Raw genomic sequence first — 13,901 nt, 5'->3', positions numbered from 1 at the left:
GATTAAGAATTGACAGTATTGAAGGAAGAAGTCCCAGTTGCACTAAAGGCATTGGTGAAAAAAAGGGATCTAAGAATTAATGGACTGTCAACTGAGATGTTTCAACAAATGGATGCAATACAGGAAGTGCTCACTCATGTATGTCAGGAAATTTTGAAGACAGTTACATGGCCAATCAACTGGAAGAGACATATATTTGTGGCTATTCCAAATAAATGTAATCAACAGAATGCAGAAATTACTGAACAGTATCATTAATATTATATGCAAGTAAAATTATGCTGGAGAATATTGAAAAATGGGTGTAGTAGTACATCAACTAGGAACTGCCAGAAATTCAAGCTGAATACAGAAACAGACATGGAACAAGAGACATCATTGCTAATGTCAGATGAATCTTGCCTGAAAGCACAAAATACCAGAAAGATGTTTACCTGTGATGTATTACCTATGCAAAAGCATGTGACTGTGTGGGTCATATCAAATTATGAATAATATTGTGAAAAAGAGAAATTCCAGAAGACTTAATTGTGCTCATGTGGAATTTGTACATAGATTAACAAGCATTCTTTCAAATAGAATAAGGGGATAAGACTGGAGGTTCAAACCTACCAGCCACTCCTTGGAAAGAAGGTTGGGCAATCAACTTCCGTAGTGATACTGCCTCAGAAACCCAAGGAGGGGTTGCTATGACTCAGGTCCGACTCCACGGTACATAACAACAACAACAACAACATGTGGCTTAACATTAGGAAAAGTATGCATCACCATTGTATCCGTTCACTATACTTATTCAAACTGTATGCTGGGCAAATAATCTGAGAAGTGGACTATATGAAGAGGAACTCAGTATCAGGATTGGAGGGAGACTCATTAACAACCTACAATGTGTAGATGACACAACTTTGCTTGTTGAAAGTGAAGAAGACTTGAAGTACTGACGATAATCAAAGACTACAGCCTTCAGTATGGATTACACCTCAATGTAAATAAAATGAAGATCCTCACAACTGGACTAATAAGCAACATCATGAAAAACAGAGAAAAGATTGACATTGTCAAGGATTTCATTTTACTTGGATCCATAATCAACACGTATGGAAGCAGCAGTCAAGAAATCAAATGACATATTGCATTCGGCAAATATGCTGCAAAAGACTTCTTTAAAGTGTTAAAAAGCAAAGATGTCACTTTGAGGACTAAGACATGTCTGAACCAAGACATGGTATTTTCAATCATCTCATGTGCATGCGAAAGCTGGACAATTAATAAACAAGACCAAAGATGAACTTATTCCTTTAAATGATGGTGTTGGCAAAGAATATTGAATATACCATTTACAGTCAAAAGAATGAACAAATCTATTTTGGAAGAAGTATAGTCAGAATGCTCCTTAGAAGCAAGGATGGTGAGACTTCATCTCATGTACTCTGGACATGTTATGAGGAGGGACCAGTCCCTTGAGAAGGACAGCATGTGTGATGAAGTAGAGGGTCAGGGGGAAAAAGGAGGACCCGCAATAAGATGGATTGACATGGTGTCTCCAACAATGGACTCAAACATAGCAATGATTGTGAGAATGGTGCAGAATCAGGCAGTGTTTTTTCTGCTTTGAGAAGTTGGAACCAACTTGGTAACATGTAACAACAACAACAGAGTAACCTCCTTTCACAGTATTTTGTTTAATAATGTAACACAGCCTAGTGGCAGAGTGCCTAAGGCATTTGACTGTTAACCAGAAGGCTGGGGGTTCAAACTCAACAGCATCTCCAGAAGGAAGACTTGGCAATCTACTTCCATGGAGATACAGCATCAGAAACCCAAAGGGGGTCGTTATGAGTCAAAACTGATTCGACGGCAGTAAGTTTGGTTTTTCTTTCTCTTTTCCAATCTTGTTCCATCTAATATTCCTAGGTAAAGTAGAAGTGAATTTACTTTCACTCATTTATTTGTTCATTGATCCATTTTTCAACAGGAACTGTTAAAGTTGCTGGTGCTCCAGCAGTAAAGTCTTCATCATACATTCATTTTAGAAGGATGAGAAACAACCGATAATTAATTTAAAAACAAAGTCAGTTGTGCATTCAATTATAACAGGCAGTAATCTAGGAATAGAGTGAATGGACCTTCCTTAAACTAATAAAGAATATCTAAGAAAATATTCTATTGAAAAATTTCTCCTTGAGAAAAGAACACATTTATTAAAAAATTTCCACCTGAGATTAGGAATAAGATATGAATGCTAGCATCACCACTTTTATTTAATACTGTACTGGATATCCAAGCTAGTGCAATAGGAAAGAAAGAAAATCAATAAGCCTTGGAAAGAAAGAGATAAATTGTTACTATTCAAAAATTACATGGTTTCATACATAGAAAATCCAGAAGAATATAGAAACTATAGAATTAGTAAGTGAATGTAGCAAGATTGCTGGATAAAAGATCAATAAAGAAAATCAATTATATTTTTCATACTAGCAACAAAGAAATAGAAAATACATTTTTTTTTAAAAAAAAAAGACATTATTTACTATTGTATCAGAAAACATTAACTAAACAATACTGTAACTGTGGGAGCTCTGGTGGCATAGTGCCTAAGGCATTTGACTGCTAACCAGAAGGGTAGTGGTTCAAACTCACTAGTCACTCCTCAGAAGGAAGATGATGCAATCTACTTTCATAGAGATACTGCCTTGGAAACCCAAGGAGGGGTTGTTATGAGTCGAATTGACTTGATGGCAGTGACTGGGGTTTTTTTTTTTTTTTTCTATAACTGTACAGTTAACTAAACATTAACTATACAGAAATAAATCCAAAAATTACAAAGTTTCATTGAGTATAATTAAGGTAAACATAAATATATTTAAGAACTTGAGTATTCTAGTATGTGTCAGATTGACTTGATGGCAAGCAACAACACAATATTTAAGAAGCCAATTATCTGCAAGCTAATTTGTAGATTTCATGCAATTTCAATCAAAATTCTAGCAAGTCTCTTCATGGATATTGATAATGCAATTTTAACATTTTTACAGATATGTAAAGACCAGGAATACCCGAGGCAAATGCATAAAGACAAACATGTATTAGAGGTTACCAGGGGCTAGGCGGAAGAGAAAGTGGAGAGTTATTACTTAAGAGGTATTGGGTTTTTGTTTAGGGAGATGAAAAACATTTGGAAATGGATAGTGGTGCTGGTTGCACAACGTAGCAAATACAATTAATTTCATTGAGTTTTATCCTTAAAAATGAGTGAAAAGTCAAATGTGCTATATATATTTTACAATAAATTAGAAAGAGTATATACTGAATAAGCAATTAGATTTTCCCTGAAAATAACATTTATTAAAATAAAACACAAAATAAATAAAAATATTTTAAAAAATTACAAATGAAATCTTGAGGAAGACTAACATATTTAGAGTATTAACACTAGCACGCATCAATATTAATTATGTACAGTACATAAGGAAGTCTGAGGAGACAAATAGATCAAAGAAACAGGAAACAGAGTCAACACATATATGGTATTCTGATTTATGGTGATTTCACTATGATACAGTGAAGAAAAGATGGTTATTTTATTATTTGATGCCCATTAGATAACTTTATAGAAAAAAGAAGGTATTTTGACCCCTATCACATATATACACAAAAATTAATTTAATTTTTACTGGATATCTAAGTGCAATATTCCAGATGGATCACAGATTTATGAATTTTAAGAATGTAGGAAAATATCTTCATGATTTGTAGTATGCAAAAATTTCTCAAACATGACATAAAAAGCCAGGGGAAAAATTTTTAAATCAAACATCAAAATTAAAGTATTTATATTAATCAAAATCACTACTAGAAGAGTCATAATGCAATCTTAACAGTGGGAGAAAATGAAAGCATTTGTAACATATATAAATGACAGAGGACTCATTAAGAATATGTATTCATCAGAGGAATATAAATTAAAACCACAAGGTGATACTGCTACATGCCTACCAGAAACGCTAAAAGGAAAATGAGAAACACCACCAAGTGTTGGTGAGGAGGTGGAGCAAAAGGAACTCTTAACATACAGTTGGGAATATAAACTGTACAACCACATTGAAAATTTGTTTGGAATTACTTATTAAATCTGGTCATAAGTATGCCATTTAACTAGCAATTCCCTCCTGGATCATACTGAATAAAAATGAATGTTTATGTCCTCTGAAAAGGAGCTCTGGTAGTGTAGTGCCTAAGCCATTTGACTGCTAACCGGAATGCTGGCAGTTTAAACCCACCAGCCACTCCATGGAAGGAAGACTGGACAATCTACTTCTGTAAAAATTTACTGCCTTGGAAACCCAAAGGGTTCATACCAACATTATTCAAAAAAGCCAAAGGATGGAAACAACCCAACCATCTTCAAAAGAATAGTGACCCCTCCTTGGGTTTCCAGGTGGTATCACTACAGAAGTAGATTGCCCCATCTTCCTTCCGAGGAGTGGCTGGTAGGTTTGAACCATGAGCCTTTTGGTTAGCAGTCAAATGCCTTAGGCACTATGCTGCTAGAGCTCCCAGAAACAATTTAGTATGTTTAAATAGTGCAATAGAACAGAGCAATGGAAATGAAAGAATTATACTACACACAGTAACAGCTATGAAAATAAAATGTTGAACAAAACAAGCTGGATATATAAGACCCATATTATATGATTTCTTATACCTACCTTTCAAAGCCACACAAAATGAATTTATGATAGTAGAAGTCAGGATAGTGATTATCTTCGAGGGAAGCTAATGACTTTAAGGAGATGCAAGGGCAGTATTCTCTTTCTTGATCTGGATGATGGGTACAGAGCTCTGTACACTTTGAGAAAATTCACGGAATATCATACTTTTAACTGTGGACTTTTATGTAAACAAATTATAGATCAATAAAAAGAGAAATCTCATTATATAATACCGTAGTGAATAAACTTTCAAATTATTTACTATATTCTAAAGGTTAAATGTTATTATGTGCTGTCGAGTCAGACCTGACTCATAAGGCTAAATAATGGTATGTTAAATGGAGTTGAATGATATGAAGAATAATAAAGTAGGGGTATGACATGGGGGGAGCTATGGTGGTATAGTGCCTAAGGCATTTGACTGCTAACCAGAAGGCTGGTGGTTCAAACCCACCACCCATTCCTTGGAAGGAAGATTGGGCAATCTACTTCTGTAGAGATACCACCTCAGAAACCCAAAGAGGGGTCACTATGAATCAAATCAACTCAGCAGTGGGTTTGGTTTTTTGGTTTATGACATAGATAATGCAGGAAGGTGTGAATAGGTGGGGTGTGCAATTTTAAATAGGGTGGTCAGAGAATACCTCAATGAGAACAGTTAATTCTCTTTTTCTTACCTGTATGATAAAATTTCCCTGAAAATCCCAGGTTGAATGTAAAATTTGTGATTTGAGCACGCAAAAGATTCTGTGTATCAAGCAGGGCCTGAAACATATAATTAAAAACAATGCATCAAGCATAGAGTAGTATAGAGACATTTTCAAAAGGTTTCTTCCAGAAGATAAATCTATTCCTTTATACATAAGAGAACTAAATGATGAAAACTAATTTCTTTATCACCTTATGAATACAAACATGTTTGATTATATAAAACATGTATATTTATATTTAAGCTTGCAAGAAATTGGCAAAAAATGTGGAAAACTAGAAAAAAAATTAAATGAAAAGTTTATTTTATATGCATCAAAGGAACTACTATTTAGTACCTTAAATGTATTTGTCTTTGTGCCTCAGGGACACAGATCACTAACTGTCAAAATAAACTCTCTTTATGTGAAGCTACGTAAGAATATAAAGAACTTGGGTGGTGCAGTAATTAAAAAGCTTTGCTGTTAACAAAAGGTTGATGGTTTGAACCCACCAGCTGCTCCTCAGTAGTGAGATGTAGCAGTTTACTTCCATAAAGATTACAGCCTTGGAAACCCTATTTTTCCAAGGTAGGGGTAGTTCTACTCTATCAGACCATATTTTATTGCACTTTGCTTTATTGCACTTCAAAAATATTGCTTTTTTTAAAAAAACAAATTAAATATTTGTGGCAATCCTGTGCTAAGCAAGTCTATTGGCACCATTTCTTCAACAGCATGTGCTCATTTTGTATGTTGAAACATATGTATAGTATGTTCAAACAATGGAATACAACACAGCAATGAAAATGAAAGAATTAAACACAATATCTATGAAAATAATGTCAAACAAAGCAAGCTGGATACAAAAGAGTTCATATTGTACGATTTCCTTATACTCAAATTTCAAAGCCACACAAAACAAATTTATGATATTACAAGTCAAGATAGTGGTTCTTTGAGGGAAGCTAATGACTGTGACTCTGTGGCACATTTTGGTAATTCTCAAAATATTTCTAACTTTCTCACAATGCTATTGCAGACTTAGACAATGTGCAAAGATAAGTTTTGTATATACTGGGAAACCAAAAATTTGTGTGATTTGCTTAATTGTGATATTCGCTTTATTGAGGTAATCTGGCACCAAAGCCACAGTATCTCTAAGGTATGTGTACACTGGGCTGCTATGAATCAGAATTGATTGTACAGCAACAATTTTTGTTCTTGTTCTTTCTTTTTTTGTTGTTGTTTGTTTTTGTTTTCTATGCAAGAACACACGTTGAACATACACTAATCATACGTTGAAGTAAATAAATTATTTCTCAGATTAATCTTTAGTTTTCAAAATATAAGACTTTTCAATCTTTAAGTCTGAGATTTCCAAAATATAGTAATTGTTCTTCAAAGGGTATAACGGCAAAGTAGATCTTCAATATGCCCTTTCACTGAAAAACAGACAAAGAGATCCTATTTCTGACAAGTATAGCTCATTTGGAGTAGGATTTATTAGTGTTATATCCTATAAAGTGTTTACCATGCTATGTTATTTATTAGACTTATTTTCTTTCTCATTCTTATTTAAATTCTTATCCCTCCTTTTCCTTTCCTCCCCTCTTTCACTCTCTCTCTCCCACACACATATAAACACACACACACATATACAAACACACACACAGATGACTTCTCATGTCAAGGAAGCAGAAAGTGACGATAAATGTTAGATTTGTAAAGGCTCTGAATGCTTATTTTACACACAAGAAAACTGAAACAGGAGAAATGACTACCCATTTTTCACAGTTAAAATTAGTTTTATATCCTGGATTAATGACATAGATTGCTTGATTTTAAAGTAGGTGCTCTTTCTATTCTACCACACCATCTCCTCTTTGCCCCTATCCATAAGTACAGCTGGGCCCACAACTAAATCTTATTTTCTTGCCGTATAGCTGATACCTGGAAGCCCTGCCCCATTATGTGCATGGTCTCAATTTTTTTGGGGGATATACAGTTGAAAACTTTCATGCAGTATTCCATAAATACCTGTGGATGCAAGGGACTCTCCCTGTTGTGAAAAAGCAGAAGGGAATTTCTGAATAAATTTAAATAAATAAATTTAAATTTATCCAATGAATGCTGTTTTCAAAAATGAGGTATCTAATTCTTCTTTCTTTACAATCATTCTTTTCCTATGAGCAACTGCTTTGTATCACATTCACATAATGGCATTTGTATTGGGGATAGATTAGGTCTTATCATTACCAAGTGCACACAGGTTGGGCAAAGGAAGAAGAATTTGATCAACTGAGTAGTGATAAAGTAAGGAATGGATTTTCCAAGTGGCACACTGGGCCCTGGTGTATGAAGGTTGGGGGAGGAGTTATGACTGGGTGCAAGGTGTAAGCTTTTCTTTTTCCTTAAGGAAGGAGCATTAGAGAGGTATCTTGAAAGCTTGGATTTAAATTCAAGTTCTGGAACTTACAGCATATTCACTAAAAGCACAGGCTCCAGAATCAGATTGTCTCAGCTAGAATCCTTGATCTGCTACTATTCAGCATTGGACATGTTATTAAAATTTCCAAGACTCGGTCACATTGTGTGTAAAATGGCACTAATAATAATTACCTCAAAACTCTATGAGGTAATTGAATTTGATAATTCATTTATGTTCTTGATATAGTGACTGACACATAGTATGAGTTCAACAATTATTAGGTCCCTGTGATGGTTAATTTATGTGTCCATAAATTATGTGGTTATGGTGCACGGCTGTGGGATCAAACACTAGTTTAAATGCAGTTATAAAGGAGTGACATATAAATTAAATTAGTGGCCCTAAGTAAAGCAAATTACCCTCCATAATATTGGTGAGACTCATCCAAACAGTAGAAAGTTTTAAGAGGAAAATGGAAGTTTTCCTTAAGGGGTATTCTGTTTCCAGACTACAAATAGATATCTTGCCAGAACTACTCTCTTCACTCTTTCCATCACTTAACCTATTGATTTTGGGACACAATACTACAGGGATTTCCAGCATGTCATTAACTTATGAATTTTGGACTTGTCAGCTCACTGCAATTGCATAAGCCAGTTCCCCAAAGTAAATCTCAATCTTTCTCTCTCACTATGTATATATAGTAGTTGAGTCAATTCCAACTCAGAACCCTATATGACACTGTATAACTGCCCTATATGGTTTCCTAGACCATAATCTTATGGAAGCAAATCTTCAGGTCTTTTTTCTCTCTCTCTTCTTCACTCTCTTTCCATCTCCATTTCTATCTCTCTCTGCATGTAGAGGCAGTCCTCAGGGTATGAACAAGATCTATTCCTAACCGTGTCTTTAGGAATTTGTAGGTCAGTAGGAAAATATATATATATATAATATATATATATATGCATACGGTTCATACTTAGCCATATTTTAGTGCATGAAAACGATCAAAGGCTTTTCAATGATTTAATAGCTGCACATACAAGTGAACATGATTGTGCTGCAGAATTTGTTGCGAGTAGAGGTTGGTTCAATCATTTCAAAATGAGGGCAAAGTTATATAACATTAAGGGGCAAGTGGGAAGGGGCCTTAAATTGGACATTCATAGCATGGTGACTGTGTGTATATATATGTATTACATATCTTTGTATCTTATGGGTTCTGTTCTTCTAGAGAACCTTGACAAAATATTACAAAGATATTACTGCTTTTCTATTATTACTCTTTCTACTATTTCTACTACAAATCTGTTTGTTGTTATTGTTAGTGAAGTCAGATCATTTATATTACCTCTCTGAATATTTCTCTTTTTTGGTAAATTCGAGATAATTATTGAACTCATAGAACCATGATGAGGATTACTAAAGATAATATGTGCATAAGTGCTTGGTTAACTTTTTAAAAACTACTTTAAAATATTAAATGTTTATATTATAATTATCATATGGGCTTATATATTGTTGGATGCCATTAAGTCAGTTAGGACTTATACCCTGTGTACAACAGAACAAAATAAATCCTGGTCTTGCTCCATCCTCACAATCTACCTGTCTCTCTCTCTCTCTCTCTCTCTCTCTCTCTCTCTGTGTGTGTGTGTGACTATGTAAATGTACACATATGAATATTGGATAAACCATGGACTTCCAGGAGAACAAGCAAATCTGTCTTAGAGGAAGTATAGCCTTGAATGCACCTTAGATGTGAGGACAGTGAAAATTCATTTCATGTACTTTGGACATGTTATCAGGGGGAACTAATTCCTCGAGAAGGACATCATGCTAGGTAAACTAGAGGGTCAGTGAAAAAAGAGGAAGACCCTCAATGAAATGACTGAAACAGTGACAGTAGCCTCAAACATAGCAAAAGTGGTGAGGATGGCACAGGACAGGGCAGCGTTTCATTCTGTTGTACAAAGAGGTGGTATGAGCTGGATTCAACACGATGGACCCTAACAACAACAAATACATATGCAGGTGTTTGTGTGTCCATGTGTCACAGTTGTAGGTTGGAGATATTGTGGGTTCAGTTACAGCCCACTGCAATAAAGAGAATATTGTAATAAAATGAATCACATGAATTTTGTGCTTTTCCAGTGCATGTAACAGTTAAGTTTATACTATGTTGTTGTATTGTTGTTAGTTGCCGTTGAGTTGATTCATAGCGACCCTATGTACAACAGAATGAAACACTGCCCAGTCTAGTGCCGTTTGTGCAATCCTTTCTGTATCTGATCTTATTGTTGCAGCCACTGTGTCAATCCACTTCTTTGAGGGCCTTCCTCTTTTTTGCTGTCCCTCTATTTTACCAAGCATGATATCCTTCTCCAGGGAATGGTCCTTTCTGAAAACATGATCAAAGTAGGTGAGACCAAGTCTGGCCATTCTCACTTCCAAGCAGTATTCCATCTGCACTTCTTCCAGGACAGATTTTGTGTTCTAGCAGTCCAGGGTACTTTCTGTATTCTTCACCAACATCACAACTCAAAAGCATCAACTCTTCTTCAGTCTTCATTATTTGTCTAGCTTTCACATGCATATGAAGCTATTCAAAATACCAGAGCTTAGGTTAGGTGCACCTTAGTCTTCAAAGAAATATCTTTGCTCCTGAGCACTTTAAAGAGCTCCTTTGCAGATTTGCCCAGTGCAATACATTGTATGATTTCTTGACTGCTACTTCCATTGGTGTTGACTGTGGAACCAAGTAACATGAAATCTTTGATACTTCAATCTTTTCTCTATTTATTGTGATGCAGCTTAATGGTCCAGTTGTGTAGATTTTTGTTTTATGTTGAGGTGTAATCCATACTGCAGATGGCAATCTTTAATCTTTATCAGTGTTTTGGTTACCTTTGTGCTTCTCTGACAAGAATACATCATGAATGGGATGGCTTGAAGAAACAGGAGTTTATTCTCTCAGAGCTTGGAGGTTTTAAGTGCAAGTTCAAGGTGCCAGGTTCTAGGGGCTAGCTGAAAGCCCCTCAATCTTGAGCTTCAGCTCTGCCTCTTGCTCCCAGCCCACTGAAGCTAGAGGCTTTTCTTCACTCATAGACAGCTGCTGGCTGCTGAGACTGACAAACCCAAGGTTGACAAGTAAAAAGGCGCAGTCCTCATTTTACCAAACCACACACCAGGCCATTAAGTCAAGTCCATTGAAATTCCCAAGTTTGGCAGAATGTGACAGGCTGCTGAACAATGACATGACTACCTGCAGGGTTCAAGAGTGCCATAAGCCAGAGACCGTTCCCCAATGCTTCTCTTTATATATAGGAAGCAGACCACATCCTTAAGGCAGCTACTCAGCTGCTCACAATAGATTCCATCATGGAGATGATTACCAGGCTCATCATGGGGAATACTACATCCAGTAGCCCAGCCACTCAACCAGGCCCAGCCAAGTTGACACACAAACTTAATGCCACAATCAGTAAGTGCTTCAAGTCATCTTTAGTTTTGGCAAGAAACGTTGTGTTGTCTGCATATTGCATGCTGTTAGGAAGTCTTCCTTCAATCCATATGTCATGTTCTTATTCATACAGTCCAGATTCTCAGATTGTTTGCTCATCATGCAGACTGAATAAGAATGGTGAAAGGAGACAACACTTACACACTCCCTTCCTGATTTTAAACCATGCAGTATCCCCTTGTTCTGTTCGAATTACAGCCTCCTAGTCTATTTACAGGTTCCTCATGAGCACAATTAAGTGTACTGGAATTCTCATTCTTTTCAATGTTATCTATAATTTGTTATGATTCACATAGTCAAATGCTTTTGTGTAGTCAATAAAACACAAGTAAAGATCCTTCTCGTATTCTTTGCTTCCAGCCAGGATCCATCTGACAGCAGCAATGGAATCCCTTGTTCTGCATCCTTCTCTGAATCCAACTTGGATTTCTGGAAGTTCCCTGTCAATATACCGCTGCAACCATTTCTGAATTATCTTCAGCAAGATTTTACTTGTGTGTGATATTAATGATATATTTAGATAATTTCCAAATTCTGTTAGATCACCTTTCTTTGGAATGGGTACAAATATGGATCTCTTCCAGTCAGTTGGCATAGATGAGTAAGTGCCTCCAGGGCAACATCCGTTTGTTGAAACATATCAATTTCCTGGATCCTTGTTTTTTGCCAACTCCTTCAGTGAAGCTTCAACTTCTTCCTTCAATACCATTGGTTCTTAGTTGCATGCTTCCTCCTGAAATAGCAGAAAAGTGACCAATTCTTTTCAGTACAGTGACTCTGTGTATTCCTTCCACCTTCTTTTGATGTTTCCTGCATTGTTCAATATTTTACCCATAGAATCTGTCAATATTGCAGCTTCAGGCTTGATTTTTTCTTCAGTGCTTTCAGCTTAAGAAATGCTGAGTGTGTTCTTCCCTTTTGGTTTTTTAGCTCCAGGGCTTTCCACATTTCATTATAATAATTGACTTTGTCTTCTCAAGCTGTTCTTTGAAATCTGTTCAGCTCTTTTATCATGTCATTTCTTCCATTTGCTTTAGCTACTCTCCGTTCAAGGGCAAGTTTCAGAATCTCTTCTGACATCCATTTTTCCATGTTGATCTTTTCTTCTTGTCCTGTTTTTTTTTTTTTTTAAATGACCTTTTACTTTCTTCATGTATGATATCCCTGATATCATCCCACAATCCATCTGGTTTTCAGTCATTGGTGTTCAATGCATCAAATCTACTCTTCAGATGATCTCTAAATTCAGGTGGTATATAATCATGTTCATATTTTCGCTCCTGTGACTTGTTTTAATTGTCTTCAGCTTCAACTTGAACTTGCATGTGAGCAATTGTTGGCCTGTTTCACAGTCGCTCTTGGCCTTGTTTTGGCTAAAGATATTGAGCTTCTCCATCTCATCTTTCAATAGGCATATTCAATCTGATTCCTGTGTATTCCATGTGGTGAAGTTCATGTGTATGTTGTTGAAAAAAGGTATTTGCAATGAATAAGTCATCGGTCTTGCACAATTCTAACATGCGATCTCCAGCATCATTTCTATCACCAAGGCTGTATTTTTCAACTACTGGTGATTCTTGTTTCCAACTTTTACATTCCAATCACCAGTAACAATTAACACATCTTAGTTGCATATTTGGCTAATTTCAGACTGCAGAAGTTAGTAAAAATCATCAATTTCCTCATTTTTGGCTTTGGTGGTTGGTATGTAAATTAGAATAATAGTAGTAGTAACTGGTCTTCCTTTTAGGTGTATGGATATTATCTTATCACTGACAGCACTGTACTTCAGGATATATCTTGAAACATTTTTTGTGACAATTAGTGCCACACCATTCCTCTTCAATTTGTCATTTCCAGCATAGTAGATCATATAGTTGTCTGATTCAAAATGGCTAAAACCAGTCCATTTCAGTTCACCGATACCTAGGATATCAATTTTTGTGTGTTACATTTTATTTTTGACAATTTCTATTTTCCTAGATTCATACTTCAGGCATTCCATGTTCTGATTATTAATTTTTTTTTTTTTTGGCAGCTATTTCTCCCATATTGAGTCATGCCAAATCAGCAAATGGAGGTCTCAAAACTTACTGCATCCACGTTATGAATGTTGACTTGACTTTGAGGCCGCTCATCCCCAGTTTATTTTGTGTGCTTTCTGACCTGAGGGTCTTATCTTCAGGCACTGTATCAGACAATGTTTCAGGGCTATTCATAAAGTTTTCCAGAAATACATCAAACAGTGTTTCATTGCTATTTCTAACATTTTCAATGGCCAATTCTTTGTGAAGTAGATGGCCCCTTTCTTCTTCTGAATCTATCTTAGGCTTGAAACTCCGTTGAAATCTGTTCACCATGGGTAACACTGCTGGTATTGGAAATACTGGTAGTATAGCCTCCAGCTTCATAGCAACACATAAGCCACCACAGTACAACAAACTGATACACTAGTGGTGGAGTTTACTTGACTGCTAACCAGAAGGCTGGCGGTTCAAACCCACCAGCCACTCCTTGGAAGGAAGATGGGGCAATCTACTTCTGTAGTG

The 13,901-nt window shown here is 36.0% G+C and overlaps 1 protein-coding gene across 1 annotated transcript in view; it reads right to left on the bottom strand.

Annotated features, from left to right (window-relative positions):
- Positions 1 to 13,901, bottom strand: part of LOC103206850 (N-deacetylase and N-sulfotransferase 3) — a 376,548-nt gene that overhangs the window by 276,981 nt on the left and 85,666 nt on the right. The window contains exon 2 of the mRNA XM_007952367.2: positions 5,390 to 5,477. Coding sequence (XP_007950558.1) covers positions 5,390 to 5,477 — 88 coding nt within the window. The remainder of the gene's footprint in view (positions 1 to 5,389; positions 5,478 to 13,901) is intronic.

Source organism: Orycteropus afer, unplaced genomic scaffold (assembly GCF_000298275.1).
Source record: "Orycteropus afer afer isolate SDZICR_OR568_19922 unplaced genomic scaffold, OryAfe1.0 scaffold00332, whole genome shotgun sequence".
Classification (NCBI taxonomy): domain Eukaryota; kingdom Metazoa; phylum Chordata; class Mammalia; order Tubulidentata; family Orycteropodidae; genus Orycteropus; species Orycteropus afer.
Note: the sequence above shows the minus strand (reverse complement) of the source record. Positions and strands in the feature narration are given on the sequence as shown.